Below are 20,121 nucleotides of genomic sequence, written 5' to 3' on the forward strand. Positions count from 1 at the left end.
ACATTTCATGCAAAGATAGGCACAGTAAAGGACAGAAATGGTGTGGACTTAACAGAAGCAGAAGATATTAAGAAGAAATGGCAAGAATACACAGAAAACTATACAAAAAAGACCTTCATGACCCAGATAACCACAATGGTGTGATCGCTCACCTAGAGCCAGACATCCTGGAATGCAAAGTCAAGTGGGCCTTAGGAAGCATCACTAAGAACAAAGCTAGTGGAGGTGATAAAATTCCAGCTGAGCTATATCAAATCCTAAAAGATGATGCTGTGAAAGTGCTGCACTCAATATGCCAGCAGATTTGGAAAACTCAGCAGTGGCCACAGGATAGGAAAAGGTCAGTTTTCATTCCAGTCCCAAAGAAGGGCACTGCCAAAGAATATTCAAACTACCACACAATTGACCTCATCTCACACACTAGCAAAGTAATGCTCAAAATTCCCCAAGCGAGGCTTCAGTAGTATGTGAACCAAGAACTTCCAGATGTTCAAGCTGGATTTAGAAAAGGCAGAGGAACCAGAGATCAAATTGCCAGCATCTGTTGGATCATAGAAAAAGCAAGACAATTCCAGAGAAACATCTACTTCTGCTTCATTGACTACGCCAAAACCTTTGACTGTGTGGATCACAACAAACTGGAAAATTCTCAAAGAGATGGGAATACCAGACCACCTGACCTGCCTCCTGAAAAACTTATAAGCAGGTCAAGAAGCAACAGTCAGAACTGGACATGGAACAACAGACCGGTGCCAAATTGGGAAAGGCTATATATTGTTACCCTGCTCATTTAACTTCTGTGCAGAGTATATCATGCAAGATGCCAGGCTGGATGAAGCACAAGCTGGAATCAAGATTGCCGGGAGAAATATCAATAACCTCAGATATGCAGGTAACACCACCCTTATGGCAGAAAGCAAAGAAGAACTAAAGAGCCTCTTAGTGAAAGTGAAAGAGGAGAGTGAAAAAGTTGGCTTAAAACTCAGCATTCAGAAAACGAAGACCATGGCATCCAGTGCCATCACTTTATGGCAGACAGATGGGGAAGCAATGGAAACAGAGACTTTATTTTGGGGGGGCTCCAAAATCACTGGAGATGGTGACTACAGCCATGAAATTAAGGCACTTGCTTCTTGGAAGAAAAGCTATGACCAACCCTAGATAACATATTGAAAAGCAGAAACATTACTTTGGCAACAAAGGTCCATCTGGTCAAAGCTATGGTTTTTCCAGTAGTCATGTATGGATGTGAGAGTTGGACCATAAAACAGGCTCAGCGCCAAAGAACTGATGGTTTCAAATGGTGGTGTTGGAGAAGACTCTTGAGAGTCCCTTGGACTGCAAGGAGATCCAACTAGTCAATCCTAAAGGGAATCAGTCCTGAGTATTCATTGGAAGGACTGATGCTAAAGCTGAAGCTCTAGTACTTTGGCCACCTGATACGAAGAACTAACTCACTAGAAAAGATGCTGAGAAAGATTGAAGGCAGGAGGAGAAGGGAACGACAGAGGATGAAAATGGTTGGATGGCATCACTGACTCAATGGACATGAGTTTGAGCAAGGTCTGGGAGTTGGTAATGGACAGGGAAGCCTGGCGTGCTGCAGTCCATGGGCTTGCAAAGAGTCAGATACCACTGAACTAAACTGAACAGAACTGCAGAAAACAAGTGTGAATAAAATAAAGGGAAACATATGTTCTCTACCTGTGGAGAAAGTTTGTTTTCAAAGGTTTAAAGTGTGTTGCATAAGGACAAATGCAATGTTGCACAGGGTATTTTTTTTGTTTGTTGTTTGTTTTAGTAGCTGCTAAATCATTCCGTAGTCATTTAAATGGACTTTCCTTAGTCATTTAAATGGACTTATTCATGCTTTGTCATTGTATGATTAGGTAAAAACGAGTGCCATTAACCTTGAGTCTTGTGCTTTGGTAAACACTTGTATATTAATTATTTTACTTCTTTAAGTTGATAGAGTGGTTATCCTTTCTGTTTTAGATTTTTATTGTGTGTTACTTTCTTTTTTTTTTTTTTAGATTTTTATATACAGATAATTGGTGTCAGTGCTTCAGTGAGACCTTACATTTCTAAATTCTTCATCTATACTGTATTATATGTATTTCCAGCATCTGAACACTTAAGATAATTAAATTAGTTTTAATATGGCTTGTAAAAGGGCAGACTCCAATTTCTGAAATTAAATTCCACTGGAATCATTGTTGATCAGTGACTATGGTTTTTCAAAGCCTGGGTTACAAGCAGGAATCTATTTAAATTAAGGTATTTTTCTTCAAATGGACCTGGAAGACACTTTTGGGATTGTGATGGATAAGCTCATACTCCAGATGATACAAGATTCAGTACACCTCTCATTTTTTTTTTAATGTTCTTCATTATGGAGGGAAGATGAGTGAGTCTGTTTTGTAACATTCTAATGGCTCCCAGCCACTGCAAGTGTCAGAGTTCTTCCTTGGAGAGAAATGGTAACCCTTCTGGACCAGGGTCCTTTGGTAATCTCTTCTCATTTTGGTTCTCATTGGAAATAGAACAGCTGCTCATCTCCACTTGTCTAGCACATTCCTATTGGTCATAACCACATCTCACCAGTCATCTCATCTCTGCTCTGAGGATAAGCAGCTGCAAGACAGCAAAAAAAGAATAACCCCCAAACCAAAAAACAACACAACCATCAGATGCTTTATTTTGACAATGCAGCTGCTTACTGAAGACTCATATGCATTTTCTGCCTCTGACATTTACCTGTAAATAATAAATAAGCTCAGTTGAATGCATTTTAAGCACACCTATCACTAATTAGTAAAATCTGGTTAAAGGAGGCCGCTGTGGAGTAAGCTTTATGTAGTGTTGTAATTTTGCTTTCTCACCCAAGTTGTTCATGCTTAACAGGCTGAAATCTATAAATTACTTTTTATTTTAAAAGCACTGCTTTGTAAAACCTATTGAGTGAAACATGACAACTGTTTTTGATTAGAGCTTGCATGTGTGATTAACATCATCCCCGCCAGTGATTTTATAATTAAAATGGTTCCTTTTTTTAATTTGCAGTTAAGAATGAAATTTCTGTGAAGCCTGAACAACCTGAGTTGCCTCTGCAGAAGTCCTGCAGTGAACACCTGGGATATTTTTCTACTGATGTATTTACTTGGTTAGTTTTTTTTTTTTCTTCACTTTTTCCTAATAGCAATTTTTACTGTTTACATTTCATTAAAAAACGTTTCTGGAGGGTTTATTGATTGTGGAACAGCAGCTCCAGTGCTGGGGTTGATGCAAAAGAAAGTATCTGTTTTGTGGAAGAAGGATACAGCTTGTTCTGTATTTCAGAATCCTGAGCTGGCACTGAGGGTGCATGTTAAAGAAATATCCATCTCAGTATAAGGAAGCATTCCACCACCACAGGGGAGCAGGTTGAATTGTCAGGTAGTGACTTACCCATCGGGCTTCCCTGATAGCTCAGTTGGTAAAGAATCTGCCTGCAATGCAGGAGATCCTGGGTTGGGAAGATCCACTGGAGAAGGGATAGACTACCCACTCCCATCACTGGACATGTTCAACTAGAGACTGGGTTAAATAAAAGCAGTGATGTTCAGACTTTTAAAACAATGGAATCCTGAGCTGTTATCCATCTGGTGCTACGCTTTTCCCCAATGTCTTTTCCTGAACTATCACCCTGTTTATTGAAAATGACCCTTTAAAGACAGTCTCTCTGTCTGTGTCCCTCTGGGATATTAGAACTAGCCTTCAAACCTGCAGAGGCTAGGCCATTGAACTGAGAGCCATTTAAAACCCTTTCAGTTCTAACATTGAATGCTTATAAAAATTCTATATGCGTGAATTTCTTTGTTTCGCTTGAAGCTGATTTCCAAGGCGATTTTTAAATAGAGCATTTGACTATAAAGAATGGACAAAAGTGCTGAGGATTATGGGTGACGGCAGTAAGAAGTCTGAGTCACTTCCAGAATTTGTAGAATGTGACCATCTACTATTTTGTACAAGGAGGAGACTTGGCAACCAGTAAGTGTGGTTAAACCAGGGATACACTTACTTCAGTAGTGCAGAGTTAACAGCAGCTTTCTTTATCTTACTTAAGATTTTAACCTCAAAAAAAAAAAAAAAAGAGATTTTAACCTCAAAGAAATTTTCTGTGTTAAACTTTTTTCTGAGAGTTGAGGTTGGGAAGGGTTTTGGAAGGCTTGTGTTACTTAAAACTGCTCTTTGAGCCCTCCTTGTATCTTTGTTTTTCCTCACAAGCCTATAAAAGTAAATTTTCAAATGAAGTCATTTGAAAGTCATTTTTTCATCTTCAAATGAAGAAGATAATATTAATTTGTAAGTTTCTTGGGGGAATATATTTTTTAAATCAATTAAAATCAAATCTAGAAAAATGGTAGAGCCAGAAAATATCCATTAAATGATGCATTTTTACATGGAGGGAAATTGCAGCAGTTGCTGGTCAAGCTGGAATAGTGTATCTTGGCCTTCTCCTCCTCTGTGCTGTTTTCCTGCAGTGCACCTTTAGATACAGTCATGTAATTTGGAATACAGTGAGGTTAGAATATTTTAGTACTGTTTGTATCTGTTATTAATCGGTATCTTTTAGAATTTTGGATTGAATTTATGATAATCTTAATAATAAATTCTTTTGAAATAAGATATTTTGTACCAGTTACATAAGGTTAAATGCTTTGATAATTAATGCTATCAAAGCATTTACCATTTGGTTAATGCTTTGGTAATTATTTTACAATTGCCTCATAATTTTCCTTTTAAATATATGGTACAATTTTTCTCTTGTTTCTAGCTCTGAATCTCTAAGAAACAACATTGGATTTGATTTAAAGGCTCCATTGTCAAATTTTGAGAAAAGGAAAAAGATTTCTCTTCTTCATTCAAGCAAGGAAAAGCTGAGAAGGTAAATTTTGATACAGCCTCCCCCCACCCCTTTTTTTTTTTTTAGCATTATTCCTTTGTAGGAAGAAATTACTTTCATGAATTTCATAGTTTTTTATAGCATTGTTTAAAGTTAGTGTGAAGACTTCTCTTATGGTTCAGTGATTAACAGTCCGCCTGCCAGTGCAGGGTACGTGGGTTTGATCCCAGTCCGGGAAGATTCTGTGTGCTTCGGAGCTACTAAATCCACGCACCACAACTACTGAAGCCCGCATGCCTAGAGCCCATGCTCCATAACAAGAGAAGCCCGGGCACCAGAAACTAGAGAGTAGCCCCCACTCACTGCAACTACAGAAAAGCCTGCAGGCAGCAACAAAGGTGCAGCATGGCCAAAAAGAAAAGTCGTCACTGTGAAACTAGTTTATCTGGCAACGGAAGATATGCTACTCACTCATTCTACTCATTTAGCCATTCAGCAAGTAGGTGTGAGTGTAATGTGCCAGAATATGATTGGAGAATTGAGATAAGAAATAAATTGTTGCCTTCAAGGAGGTCTTAGCCTGGTGCTCAGACAGATTTCTAACAAAAATATTTAGGAACAAAAATGCATAAAAGACATGTGATATCTGTACAGTGGTCACTCAAGATATTGCTGTGATAAACTAAAAACCTAAGTCATGCATTATATATAATTATGAATTAAACTATTTATGTTATTAAGACGTCAGTCCTCACTAAACTGAAATACAATTCAAATCTAGATAATTTGAGTAGTTTTTTGTGTTTTTTTTTTTTTTTTTGGGAAAAAGTTGACAATCTAATTCAAAACTGTATGGAAAAGGCTCTGAATATAAAAGGCCTTAGAATAAAGCAATCTTGAAAACATCTAACAAAATTGGAGTGTGTAAGCTACCTGGCTTTAAGACCTAGTATACAGCTACATTTATCAATTATTTTACTAAAGTAAAGATGGACTGATAGATAATATAACACAGTAGCCCAGTATTAGACCCACATATTTTGGTCTTTTGATTTTCAGCAAATCACCAGAGCAAACAACTTGGGGAACAAAAGTCTTTTCTGTAAATGTTGCTGGAACAACTGGACATCCATATGAAACAAATGATGAAACTTGACCGCTTACTCATATCATGTGAAAATTAATTCAGCATGGAGTATAGACAGGGCTACTGTATAAAGCTAGAGCTGTAAAGCTTCTAGCATAGGGCTGTTCAGTAGAACTTTCTGCAGTGTTAGAAATGGCCTGTATCTGCTGTCCAGGAAGGTAACTGCAAGTCATATTATTGAGTATTTGAAATGTGAATATTGCAACTTAGGAAATGAATTCAAATTTTTATTAATTTTTTATGAATTTATATTTAAATAGATTAATGTGGCTCATAGGTAATGAACTGAAAGCTACAGTTCTAGAAGAAAATGAAGGTTAATGTTTTCACTAGCTGAGGGTAGGTGATTGTTCCTTATGACACAGAAAGCAATAACCACAAAAGAAACAGAATTAGGACTCCTCAAAATTTACAACTTTTGATTTCGTAAGACCCCACTCAGAAAATAAATATGCAGACTACAGACAGGGAGAAAAGATTTGCAAAACAAATATATTGATAAAATACTGACACTGAAATATATGGAGAACTCCTAAAGTTCAATAATAAGAAGACCTGCATAGGTAAAGTATTTGAACAGACACTTCACAAAGGAAGATAAGTGCCTAATAAGCAGTGGAAAAAAATGCTGAATGTAATTTGTCATCATGGAAATGCACATTATAAAGCATGAGATACTACCACATACACCTCAGAAAGTCCAATATTTTAAAACTAAAACTGACAATGTTCAATGTTGTCATAGATTTAGAACAACAGGGATTCTCATACACTGATGGTAGGAGTGTAAAATGGTAGAATTTAGGGGAAAGTTCTGCCAGTTTCTTCTAAATTTATAAAATAGCCCATTGATTCAATTCCTGTACATTTACTAAGAGAAATGAAAATGTGCATTCACAAAAAGATGTATAGAAGATCTAGTAGTTTTATTCCTAATGATCAAAAATTGGAAATAGTGGAAGTGCTGATTAAAAAGAGCCTGAATAAATAAATTGTGGCATATTTATACTTTGGAATGCTATTAATAAAAAGCAACAAATTACTGACATAACAGATTATCTTGGATAAATCTCAAAAACATTATGTAAGAGAAACCTTACATAAAAATACACGTGAAGTTAAAAGAGAGGCAAAAATTAATGTGAGAGGGAAAAATATCAGAAATGTGGTTGCCTTTTACGGGGGATGAGACTGACTAAGAAGGGACAGAAGGAACTTTCTGGAGTCATGAGAATGTTAATGAGGTGGTTTGTGTCACACAGCTTTGTGCATTATCAAAACTCATAGAATGGCACCCTTAAGATTGGAGCATTTTATGTGACTTTTACCTGAAAATAAAATAATTTTAACTGTAGCTCATAATATGTTTAGGGGTTTAGTGTACTGAAGTCTGTAATTTACTTTGAAATACTTCAGTGTAATGAAATGGATTGATGTCTGGCCAGTGGGATGACTCATATATGACAAAGCATGGACAGTAGCTGTTCACTGTGGACTCCAGGTTATAGGTATTTAAGCGTTCCCTGTACAAATTCTTAATTCTTTCAGCTTTTAAAGAATAAGAATTTTTAATTCTCTCAGTCTCCCTGTATGTTTGAACATTTTCCTAATGGAAGAAATGTTTAATATGATTTTTCACTATAAAAGTGATATGTGCCCCACAGATGCTTGGGAAATATAGAAAATAAAAGGAAGAAATAATATGTTCTATAGTCCAACACTCTAGAAATAATGACTAATTGACACTATTGTCTCTTTTGGCCCTAATGACTGTAATCATATTCTATATGCTTCTTCTATCTTCTACTTATATCCTATAGAAATGCCCTATTTTTTCCCAGTAAGCTTTATATCCTTTCCATGTCCAGATAATATTCTGCTGAACTAATATCCTCTAGCTTACTTAAGCATCCACTTATTTTGTGTCTTTAGATTGGTTTACCTATTTTACTGAAAAGGAAAGTTAAGTTGCTTAGTCATGTCCAACTCTTTGCGACCCCATAGAGTGTAGCCCTACCAGGCTCCTCCGTCCACGGGATTTTCCAGGCAAGAATACTGGAGTGGGTTGCCATTTCCTTCTCGAGGAGATCTTCCTGACCCAGGGATTGAACCCGGGTCTCCTGCATTGTAGGCAGACGCTTTACCGTCTGAGCCACAGGGAAGTCATTTTACTGAAAGGCTACCATAATGGATATCATTCTGCAGAAAGTTTATTCTGTGTTTGTGATCCTTATAAGTGAAAGTACCCTATGGAAGGGTGTATGACCTTTCAAAGCCCTTCATCCATGTGTCAAATTGTTGACACTTCCAACCCTTTTACAGAATCATCCCTGATACATTTCCACGGAACCCCCAAAGCTTAAAGTCCAATTAAAATACCACCCACTGGTCTGGAATATTTGAGTTATTCACTGGCTATATGTCAAAGTGGATTTTTTAATCCATTTATTTTTGTCATTCTGAGGTTCAGAAAGGTTTAGTAACTTGCCTATATCCCAGCTAGAAATTGGCAAAGCTACCCTTTGATCCCACTTATGTCAGTATGGCAGTATTCAGTACAAGACATGCTTAAGAATGCTTATCGAATGAAAACATGGATAACTGAAGGTTCCAAAGGCTTCGGTCAATTTGGTGTTACATTTCCTATGTATTTCCCTTCAGAACTATGAAATACTTAGGTTGGTTTCTTTCTGGTATGAGCCTGGATGTCGTTCTCATTTGCATATCAGTTTATTTGTTTTGCTCATGTGCCTGCCTTGTGTAAAGGAAGCAGGCTTTTGATTTTCCTTTCAGAACATAGGTAAAGCCCATGTATTTCAGGATGCTAGTTGTGTGTTGTTGGAAATGTGGTCCGGATCAGAGTGACAGGACTATCCCAGGGACCCTCTCTTCCAGTTGTCTCTCGTGTGGTCACAAAAGGATTTACCTGTGTGGTGCGTGAGTCTCTCCTCTGAGGGTTGCGTCGCCTGTGGGTTTCCATAGGCAGAGGGGGTGTTCTCTGGTGTCCTCAGTGTCCGGGCATCCTGCACACCCACAGGGATGAGTGAGCTGGGTTGCCATCAGCACAGACGCTGTACTTGGCAGCATGTGAGCTGGTGCCCCAGGAAGCTGGGATTCCAGGGGCCGTGGAGGCTGCTGGCTTGTGGGGACATGGTCTTTCTCTGAATTGGACACCAGAAAGGGAGAGGCTGGTTCCTTTATAAACAGACCCAGGAGGAAGACTGTTTGTCCTTGTGACAGGAAGAAAGTAGACTAATTATTCCTTACTTGTCGCACTTCTCTGCTCAGAGAACGAATCAAGTATTGCTGTGAGCAGCTGCGCACCCTGCTGCCGTATATGAGGGGGAGAAAGAATGATGCAGCTTCCGTCCTTGAGGCCACGGTTGATTACGTGAAGTTTGTCCGGGAGAAAATCCCTCCAGCCATCATGGGCCAGGTATGCAACTCTCAAGCCCTTGAATTTTATCCTCCTAGACAATGCTTTAATGCTGCAGTTTCCTTTCTTTCTGTTTTATAATTGGAAATGTATGTCTGTTTGTATATTTTGAAAAACATCTATAGCTATCTATTGATAAAGTAGGTCTCTGTCTGTCTGTTTCTTAGATTACAGAAGTACTTCAGAACAATAGGAGGTTTTGTAAGAAACAACAAATGCCCATCCAGCTATCCGTCCCAGGCACGATCATGGTACAAAGGTATGACAGTCTGAATCTTGTGAATCCAAAGTTGCCTTGTTATTTTTCTCTGATATGAATGCTAGAAATAACACAGGCACTGAACCCACCCATACTGAGAACTTGGGCATCTACTAAGAATCAGTGAACTTTTCCCTTTGTTGATGTGCATCATTGAATTATAGTGGATAAAATATATAATAGTATCAGGCCTGGGATCCCTTCATGACTTGACTCACTCTTAACTTCTTTTTGTTGTTTCTTTAAACCAGACTTCACAAGTAGTGCCTGTGGTGACTGACAATGTATTTGTGGCATGATAGATTCTAGCATTCCTCTGTGACCAGGGCAATCCAGGCTCATTTTTTTCAGTTAGGAGTCTTTAAAGAAGTTTCTAGTGTAAAAGGTGATGTCCCAAATGAATGCTTCCTTATTTAAATTGATTAGAATATGTAAACCAAGAAGAACTCTTAACAAGGAAAAGTAAACCTTTCCTTCACGTCCTAAATACCCATCCTGAGTCCTAGTCTATGCTTTGCTCTAATATTTAATACAGAGTTTATCTCTGTGCCTTTTAGAACTCTAATGACAGAAGAGCAGTTCAACTCAACAGTGTTCATATCCTCCTCTTTGAGAAATGCCTAAGGAATGTTTTTTGTCTTCTAAGGGAAAACAGTGCGCTGAGCAGCACTCACTCACCTGCATCAGGCATCAGAGTCCTGACTGATGAGCGCTTGAATGTGTACTCTGCTCCTGCCTCCCAGGACACTGTGGATGAAGCTGTGAGAGGTGAGCTCTGCCCGCTGCTCTGCGGCTGTAGTATATGGGGGCTTCGGGGCGTCTCCTGCTCAGCCGGGGCTCCTGTGTAGCCACTGCCATAACCAAGGGATGAGCTGTAGCTGGAAGAGTGCACCCGGGGTCCTCTGGTGCTGTCCGCTGGAAGGACACAGCTGGCCACAGGCATTTGAATAGTGTTATCCCAGAGGGTGGGCTGAAAACTGACTTGTCATCACCAGAAAGTTCATCTTGCTCACAGATGACGAGCACACTGGTGACTGTGTGTATTATGTGAGTAGAATCTAAAGTGAGGGAAGTATTCATGTTAATTCAGTGCTAAGAGTGTATAGGCAGACCGCAGATATATTGTGAGTTCTCTTCCAGGCCACTGAAATAAAATGAGCTTCGCGATAGAGTCACACATTGTTTGATTTCTCAGTGCATATAAACATTATGTTTGCACCATACCATAGTCTGTTAAGTACATGATAGCATTTGTCTAAAAAAGTCATATGCAGGCCTTAATTTTAAAAAAGTTTCATTGGTTTAAAATGCTAGCTGTCATCTGAGTTTTCAGTGAATACTAGTAGTGATAGCAAAGATATGACACTGTCATTGAGGTTGTGTACATATTGTGGGGACATAATGGAGACCACAGGAACAAATGGGGTTACTGGGATTGATGTCAAAAGTCAAAGGAGAAAGGGGCCCAAAATAGGACACAGCCCTCCTTGCTCATGTATCAGCCTCAGGGTGTTTGTTAGTCCTTTTAGACTTTTTTTTCCTGACATAGTAAGGAGGGAAGGAGAGAAAGAAAAAGTAGCCATGAGCCATGGATAAACTGCTTAGAGTAGCTCTGGCTGAATGTCACAAAGAGTGATTAAATCAGCCCAGATTAGATCAGAGAGGGGCCAGGCCACAGGCACATGCCTGTCGGTGTTACTTCTTACACAGACAGTACTTCTGCATTTTCACTCTTCATATCCTGCAGAATCTCTGAAACACTCTCCTCATGCTGTGCGTTCAGGCCTTTCTGTGCCCCTGGATCTCTTGGTTTTGTATCACCTAAAGTAACTGGTCCAAGAAGAAACAAATCCACTAGGACCATAGGCTTATGTCAGGTTCAGGCTGGAGGAGACCTTGAAGGTCCTTGAACCAAACCTCTCATTCTGATTTTATTTATATACATTTTTCTATTTGAAAGCAGTATTAGTCCTTTACTAAAAACCCGCTAGTAGTAGTCATGTACAGATGTGAGAGTGGGACCATAAAGAAGGCTGAGAACCGAAGAATTGATGCCTTCAAATTGTGGTGCTAGAGAAGATTCTTGAGAGTCCTTTGGACTGCAAGGAGGTCAAACCAGTCAATCCTAAAGGAAATCAACCCAGAATATTCATTGTAAGGACTAATGCTGAAGCTCCAATATTTTGACCACCTGATGTGAGGAGCCAACTCTTTGGAAAAGACCCTGATACTGGGAAAGATTGACAGCAGGAGGAGAAGGAGGTGACAGAGGACGAGATGGTCAGATAGCATCACCAACTCAATGGACATGAGTTTGACCAAACTCCGGGAGACAGTGAAGGACAGGGGAACCTGATGTACTGCAGTCCATGGGGTTGCAAACAGTTGGATATGACTTAGCAACTGAACAACAAAACCCAGCCTACATAATAACTTCATTTTTTAATGTATTTCTTTCAAGTCTTTATATATATGTTTATGTGTATATATATATTATATATATATATATATATATATTTTTTTTTTTGGTAATAGTACTATAGTAGTAATCTTCTATAGTATTGGTCTTCCCAGTGGTCATGTATGATGTGAGAGCTGGACCGTAAAGAAGGCAACATGCCAAAGAATCGATCCCTTTGAACTGTGGTACTGGAGAAGACTCCTGAAAGTCCCCTGGATAGCAAGGAGATCAAACCAGTCAGTCTTAAGGGAAATCAACCCTGAATACTCATTGGAAGGACTGATGCTGAAGCTGAAGCGCCAGTATTTTGGTCATCTGGTGCAAACATCTGTCTTATTGGCAAAGTTCCTGATGCTGGGAAAGATCAAGGGCAGAAGGAGAAGAGGGCGTCAGAGGCTGAGATGCCTGGATGGCATCATTGATGCAATGGACGTGAACTTGGGCAAACTCTGGGAGACACTGAGGGACAGGGAAGCCTGGCCTGCTGCAGTCCATGGGGTCACAAAGAGTTGTACATGATGGGGCAACTGAACAACAACAACATAGTAGTAATCATATCGGACCTCCAATTTTGTCTCTGACTTTTTTACTTAACATTGTGTCCTGTACGCTTGGATTTTGTATTATGCAGCCTTTATCACCAGTTTAATGGTTTTAGTAGTTTATCCAATGATTTAGAGAATAGTTTTCTTGCTACATTTAGTGTTTCCAGGTTTGTGGGGAAAGTGATTTTATACATAGCATTTCAGAAAATGCATCCCTGTATATGGATTTTTCTCTATTTTGGACTTTGCCTTGGGCTGGATATGAGCACATGTGTAGCTGGCCATGCATGCTGCAAAATGGTTTTTGAAAGACGAATGAAACAGTTGGGATCAGTTAAGTCTTTCAAATTGCACTTTCACCACTTAGGCCAGTAAATTGAAGGTTAGAGGAGTTAAGTGGCCACCTATGATCCCCTGCTTTCTGTGATAAATCTGACCTATAAACCAGAAGTGCTGATCTTAGTCAGCGTTTAGACTTCATTAAGTAGCTTTTAACTTGTCCTTTTCCATAAATTTATGTACACTTTTGCTGAAATGATTTTTTTTCACAAATATTCCAGGTCCATTTATATTTAAAGTCGATATAAAATTATATTCCTTTATTTTCATTTCTGTTAGTGTCCAGAAGAAAATAAATATTCACAGCATAGGGACTACATTGTTAACATTCACTATATATTAAACATTTTTTTCTGCCTTCTAGTTACTGTACAGAAGAGAGCGATACAACAGTATAACCCACTCACTGATGGAAAAATCAGTGACCAAACTATTTGTGGCTGAGTGGAGTTTTTCTTTCCAACATTCTTCCTTGCTTCATAGAAATGGTCACTTTTTATGATGAAAGACACACACAGGCATACACAGGCAGAGAGAGCTGATGTGTCTCTAAAATCTCTGTCTTTGAGTGACAAGTGAACACTAATTTATAGTGTTTGTATTACACTAAATGTCACTACCAAAAAGTTTACTTTGTGTTTTCATCAGCATTTAAGTGTAGCAGTATCTTAAGTTTGTACTGTGGGGAAATGAAATAGAGGGTGATTTATTTCAGATATAGTAGTTCAGAGTTACCAATTTGCATATACTGATGGATACTCTCTTTTATTAAAGGTCAGTCCAGCTCTGCGTCAGAGAACGCTATCGGTGATGTGTATAAAACCCGAATCCCCAGCACAGCTCTGTCTCTTAATTCCTTCCATGCTGTCAGATACTATTCTAAAGTGGTCCCTTCCTATGACGCAGCTGCCGTAACAAATCAGAACACTTCAGTGCGTTTCCCAACAGCTGTAGCCAAAGTCTCCAAGTTTCTTCCTCAGCACTGCAATTCCATGTTGGGCCAGGCGTGCACAGCACACCCCAACTGTCTGGTAAGTCTCTTGGGGTGTGTGGGTCAGACCGGGCTCTTTCTTTCCAGCCCACAGGGGCCCCTGACCTGTGTTTTGTTGCTGATGCTCTGGATTAGAAATCTCTCGGACTGGGACCATGGGAGGCAGCCCAGGCACTGGTTCCTGGTGGTGCACAATGGCTCTCTAGATACCCACAGTCAGTCTGGATGTGGCCCTGCTGCTCTCACCGGAAGTGACCTAATGGAACCTAATCTCCTTTAGCACCCCTCCTCACTGCTCCCCACCCCATCAGCCTCATCCTCTACTGGTCCCATGGCTGGGTTCTGCTTTATCTCTAGGCCCCAGTCACTTACACTTTATGAAAACCTGTTCTTGAAACGCCAACCAGGCTGGTTTCACATCCCAGGTGTCTGCATATCACAGATATTTATTGAGCACCTACTGTGTTCCAGCATTCTGCTAACCACCGAGAATGGAGTGTCTAGACCAGGATCCCTGAGTTGCTGAAGCTGAGTCTCATAGGGTGCAAACATGGAAGCAGACAGTGGTGATGTGCATTGGAGCATGTTGAGGGAGACCCCAGTGTACGCAGTGTGACGCACATGCGGGCAAGGTTAAGGACAGCATGTCCCTGGAGGGAGTACTGACTACGCTGAGATCTGAAGAGTGAGAATTAGCCCAGGAGAGCAGTTAGGAATTGTGAGTGAGGAAGGGAAAAGCATTCCAGGCAGATGGTTCAGCATATATAAACAGTGGTATCTTCATTTTGGGCAAGAATTGTCCAATTCCAGAGAAAGACCCAAACCAGACTTGCCTGCTTAAAATAGACTCTCATAACCTTAATATAACTATCAGTACTTTTGCATATTAATAATAATGTTTTGAGCACTCAGTAAGTAATGTGTCAAATACCGTACATGTTAATGTGGTTATCTGATGAACCTGTGACAGTCATTTGAGGTAGGGACATTATTTCCATATGACATCTATAGAGTGGGAATAATCATGACTTTCCCAAAAAATATTTATAAGAAAACCATTCTAAAGAGCATTAGACATTTTAAAACATGAAGTATCTACAGATATAATACTGTTGCTAATAATCATTAGTATACCAGTCCAAAAACTAGAGTAAATTTAAAAGAAAAAAGGGTTGCAACATTATTTTTTAAAATTGTGACCTACACTTAACTGTATGAAGTTTTCGTTGGAGAATTGTTTAGTAACTATGAATAATACATATTTTAAAACCTGCAGGCATATTCACCTAAAGAGTTCATGGTTTTACAAATTATTTCCTATTGCTTGAGGACATAGAACACACATTTGTGTCATTATGAGTAAGAACAGGCCAGTATTCAATTAATATGTTTTTTGTTTTTTCACCTTTGCAGCAACAGTTTTGGGCGTATTAATAGCACATGTTTGAAATTCACTCTAGACCACCTATTGGGTGCCGTTTGACAATACAGGAAGAATGGAACAAAGAATGATCTTGAAAGCTACACCCAGAGACCTAATATCAAAAGGGTTTGCATTGTATGGCTTCTGATAAATGTGCTAAAAGCTTCTGCAGGTAGAAAGACAGGCAGTAAGAGTGCTAGCTAGCCATAGGCTTTTATTAATACTTAGCTTCATACACACTTGGATCTCCCCCAACCAAGGTGCTCTAAGAACAAATGGCCTAGGTGACCTGGACACTTTTTGTTCTCAAAACACATTCCACAATTTATGCAAAAAGTACATTATAAAGAAGATCCACAATTTATGCAAAAAGTACGTTATAAAGAAGATCCGCATAGTGCATTGATTTTGCTAAGTATAGATAATGCAACTTGATTCTTATTTTTAGTATCACTGTGAGTTACTGTCACTTATTTCTAGGTGGTATCTTTTCCAAATTTGGCATTTTAGAGCACTTCCTTCATTATTCACAGTAAGATACCTTAACTTGAGAGATGTGTTTACCTCCTGACTTGACTACTAATGAATAAACTGACGTGTTTATTTTTGCATTTCACCTTCCCTTGAGTGAAAGGAGAACTAACATCTTTCTGGATCTTTAGTGTCAGATTACAGATTAGCAGATTTTTCTTTGTTTTTCATCTCCTTCTCCCTGTGGGCGTTAGAAAAGATTGTTGGAAATAAGGGGAGAAAAATGTTTGTTTTATATTTCACTGAAATGTTCTTATGCATAAGTTTTATTATTAAAGGAAATATTCAGTTCTGATACTGAAAATGATAACCAGTTTTTGTTCTGTTTAATAAATACGTGTTCCCTCTTTTAGTAGTGCTGTGTAGGGAAATTAATTTTACTAGAGTTTTGAGCAGTTTAAAAATTAGGCATAGCCTACATTTCATGTTAAAATGTATGACTTTTCTTTGAGGATGGCAAGATGATGGAATTTGTAGATATTTGGCAAACTTGATAAAGCAACTAGAAGTTTCTAACTAAGATTCTGTGCTTTTAATTATAAACGTGTGCTTGACTCTTGCTGTTGGGAATAGTAATGGCTTTGACATTGTAGGAGAACCTGTTGAGCTGTTTTGAGCACTGGGATGACTTCCTGTGTTCACAGATGGTCTTAGTTTATCCTGGGACTTGTTCTTTGCATCAGCATTTCCCTCAATACATGCATGGACCATGAGACACAGCTGTGGCTTGGAATTCTATAATACCTAGAAGGGTGACACACACATCCTATCCACCTGTGGTTGGCAAGCCCTCTTTTTTTTCTCTTTCTACATGAAGAAGAGGCTGCCAGATTCCTTTTTTTCAGTGCTGGTCCCCATGATCCTTCATGCAAGTGTCCAAAATCACTTCCAATACATGAATTTTATTTTTAATAAATTATGCTCTTCTGACTAAATTCAGCTGTCAGCTGGGGCGGAAAGGTTAGTTGGGCCTCAGCTTGTAAAACTAGAACATGATTTTCCTTTGTAAAGTCAGGATGACTGGTCATGAGACAGATGCAATGTTGTTTTCACAATGAAAAAGGGGCAGAGAGTTTGTTGAGAAAAAGTGGCAGCGTGCAGGTTCACAGTGATGGTTATAGCAGTCCTTTCCCCAGATAGGGATTAGGGGCAGAAGCAAATGTTTATTGAGCCCTTTCTGTGGCCCAGGCAGTTTAGGAGATACACCTTTGAGGAGAGGGACTTAGCTATACTAGTCTCTAGACCCTCCATGTCAGCCATCTGGCTGGTTAGATGGATGGACGCGCAGGTACTTGGATGGGTACCTGGGGGAAGGAGGAGCCAAGAGGAAGGACACAGCTGAACATGGGTGATGATCCTGAGAAAGGAAAGCAGAAGACATGGTCAGGCACTTAGGGACCCACTTGAAGTCAAAAGAGAAGGAAGAGTAGAAGTAGATGCTTAGCCATTCGTCGGTATAGCTTTTACAGAGAGTGTATCGCTACTCTGTTTACACTTATTTCCTGCCCCTCAGCCATGCTTTTCTAATAGGTGAGTTGGATGGTCTCCTAGCTTACAGACATGGCAGTAATGGGGAGGGTTTTCAAACAAACTGTTGTCTGTTCAATGGAGAACAGTCAGATGTTGAACAACTCAAAAATCATTCCATTATTTATTAACTTTTCTCTATTTATTTGGTAGACTTTGTCTTTTATTTTAAGACTTTTTTTTTATGTGGACCGTTTTTTAAAGCCTTTATTGATTTGATACAATATTGATTCTGTTTTATGTTTTGGGATTTTTTTTGGGCCCCGAGGCATGTGGGATCATAGCTCCCAGCCCAGGAATTGAACCCACACCTCCTGCGTTGGAAAGCAAAGTCTTAACCACTGGACTGCCAGGGAAGTCCCATGATAGGCATTGTCTTAAATGCTGAGAAAACTATATAAGGCATTGTCTTTTTGTGTGTTCTATATATAGGCATTTAGAATCTGCTGGGAGGGACAGGTTGGCTGGAACTGCAGTGGAGTTTAGTGAGTGCTATGCAGGGGGAAATTATGAAGGTCTCAGAAGCATCGCACACAGCATTCTGGGGATTCGCAAGAGGCTATGGAGGTGGTGATGTCTGTGGGTGTGTGCTAAGTTGCTCCAGTCATGTCAGACTCTCTGCAACGCTGTGGACTGCAGCCTGTCAGTCTGTGCTCTCCTTTAAAACTGGTAGTGAGTGACATGACCTATCTCTTGAGCTTGTTGTGAAAATTAAATGATAAAATATGTGAAAGCTCTTAGAAGAGTGCCTGGCACATAGTAAGCATTTAATACATGTTAATTCATCATATGATTGTCATCACCACAATTATAACAGTGATTAAGCTAAGATTTTAAGGGCCTGTAGGCATAAACTAAACCAAACCATGGAGATTTGGGGACTGGTTCAGGAGATGAGTTTTTAGGCAGAGAGAACCTCATTTGTGAAGGAACAAAGGAAAAAACAGTGTAACACGCCTGGAGAAGTGAAGGCGATTCTGTGTGGCTGTGAAGAGAGTTCAGGCGTGGGATTGAGGAAGAATGGAGCAGGGAGAGACAGGCAAGGGCCATTTGACGTTGCCCTGTTTGCACTCTGACTAGTCCTCATTGTTGTCATGGTATTGATGTCATCAGATTTGCATTTTAGGGTGACCATTCTGGTTTTGGTGAGTTAAGGCCAGAATGAATCAAAGCGGGGCTAAAACCAACTTGACAGGGGAAGGACTGGCCTTCAGACAAGAGATGGCCTGAAATAAGTCACTGGCAATGGGAATGAAAAGAAGAAGCAAATTTGGTTGATATTAAGAAGGAAGAATTAGTAAGAAGTGGTAGATGATCCGATATAGAGGTTGTGAAGGAGGGCAAAGTAGTAAGGATAACACCCAGGTCCCGGGCTTTGGTTGCTGGACAGATCACACTGAGCTCACTGGGGGGACACAGGGAAACGAGCATTTGGAGGGATGGCGTTGGATGATGACAGTTTCATCTGGGAGTGTGCTACGTTGGGTGCGTATATGGTATCCTAATGGAGGTGGCCAAAAAACACTCAGATCTGCGCACACAGAGAGGCAGGGATTAGAGTGAGAGATGCTTTAGGGTGTCTTCATCCTGAGGTGGGAAAATGTGGCCGGGGGTGGGGATTCAGTCGTTAAATGGTGGCCTGGGTGATGAACAAGGGCCTTCTAACCCTGCAGTTCTATTACAGTTCATCCTAAGAAGTCACTCGGTCAGGCCCCAGTGTCACATGACACTGCAAGCTACCAGTTTTGAGACGTGCGTGGAACTCTGAGGCAGAGGGCACAACTTGCTTGTGGTGGCTGTGTTTACTGTTTTATTTATTTTTTCTTCTAGTTTTATGGAGGTGTAATTGACATACAACACTGTGTAAGTGTAAGGTGTACAGCATAATGACTTACATATATCATGAAATGATGAGGACAGTAAGTTTAGGGAACATCCATCTTCTCATAGATACGAAGTAAAAAAAAAGTTTTCCTTGCAATAATGACTCTTAGGATTTACTCTCTTAACAACTTTGATAGATAACATACATCAGGGTTATTTATATTAATCATGCTGTGCATTATATCCCTAGTGCTTATTTATCTTATAAGTTTGTACCTTTTGAAACCACCTTCATCCAATTCTCCCCTCCCTAACCCCAGTGAGAAATTAAATTTCTCTGAATTTCTGGCTTCTGAAAAATTCAAAACATAGGCAATACTGGATGTATTTCTGCTTTGGCAAACTAGCAGCACATTGCTCAGGTAAGTAGTACCTGGCCCTTTATATTGGGCATCAGGTTCCTTCTAGTCACATCTCACCCAGCTTGCTTCCTTCATTGAAATGGCTTGCCCAGTCCCTATAGGTATTCCAGTTTGTCCCCCACACTTGCGGGATGGAGAGTGGCAGTGCATTAAAATATATATTCCCAGGCAGCATATCCCACGGTCAGATTGGCAAGCTTGGTCATGGCAGTACCAAGGAATTCACATTATAACAACACTGCTCAAGATGTTGCCGGCATATGATTACCCTCCTTAAAAACACCCAGGGCACACAAACGGACGCAGATACCCAGAGGGGACATGAAACAGA

General features: G+C 39.8%; 1 protein-coding gene across 2 annotated transcripts in view; it reads left to right on the forward strand.

Annotated features, from left to right (window-relative positions):
* Window positions 1–16,369, forward strand: part of SOHLH2 (spermatogenesis and oogenesis specific basic helix-loop-helix 2) — a 39,574-nt gene extending 23,205 nt beyond the window's left edge. The window contains exons 5-11 of one of the 2 annotated variants that reach the window (XM_042255147.2): window positions 3,064–3,163; window positions 4,817–4,927; window positions 9,321–9,468; window positions 9,636–9,727; window positions 10,374–10,495; window positions 13,847–14,103; window positions 15,477–16,369. In XM_042255147.2, coding sequence (XP_042111081.1) covers window positions 3,064–3,163; window positions 4,817–4,927; window positions 9,321–9,468; window positions 9,636–9,727; window positions 10,374–10,495; window positions 13,847–14,103; window positions 15,477–15,497 — 851 coding nt within the window. In that variant the 3' untranslated portion in view covers window positions 15,498–16,369. Of the gene's footprint in view, window positions 1–3,063; window positions 3,164–4,816; window positions 4,928–9,320; window positions 9,469–9,635; window positions 9,728–10,373; window positions 10,496–13,846 lie in introns of both variants that reach the window. The other variant, XM_060394447.1, reaches the window with a different exon arrangement.
* The last annotated feature ends 3,752 nt before the right edge of the window (window positions 16,370–20,121 follow it).

This window comes from Ovis aries, chromosome 10 (genome assembly GCF_016772045.2).
Source record: "Ovis aries strain OAR_USU_Benz2616 breed Rambouillet chromosome 10, ARS-UI_Ramb_v3.0, whole genome shotgun sequence".
NCBI lineage: Eukaryota > Metazoa > Chordata > Mammalia > Artiodactyla > Bovidae > Ovis > Ovis aries.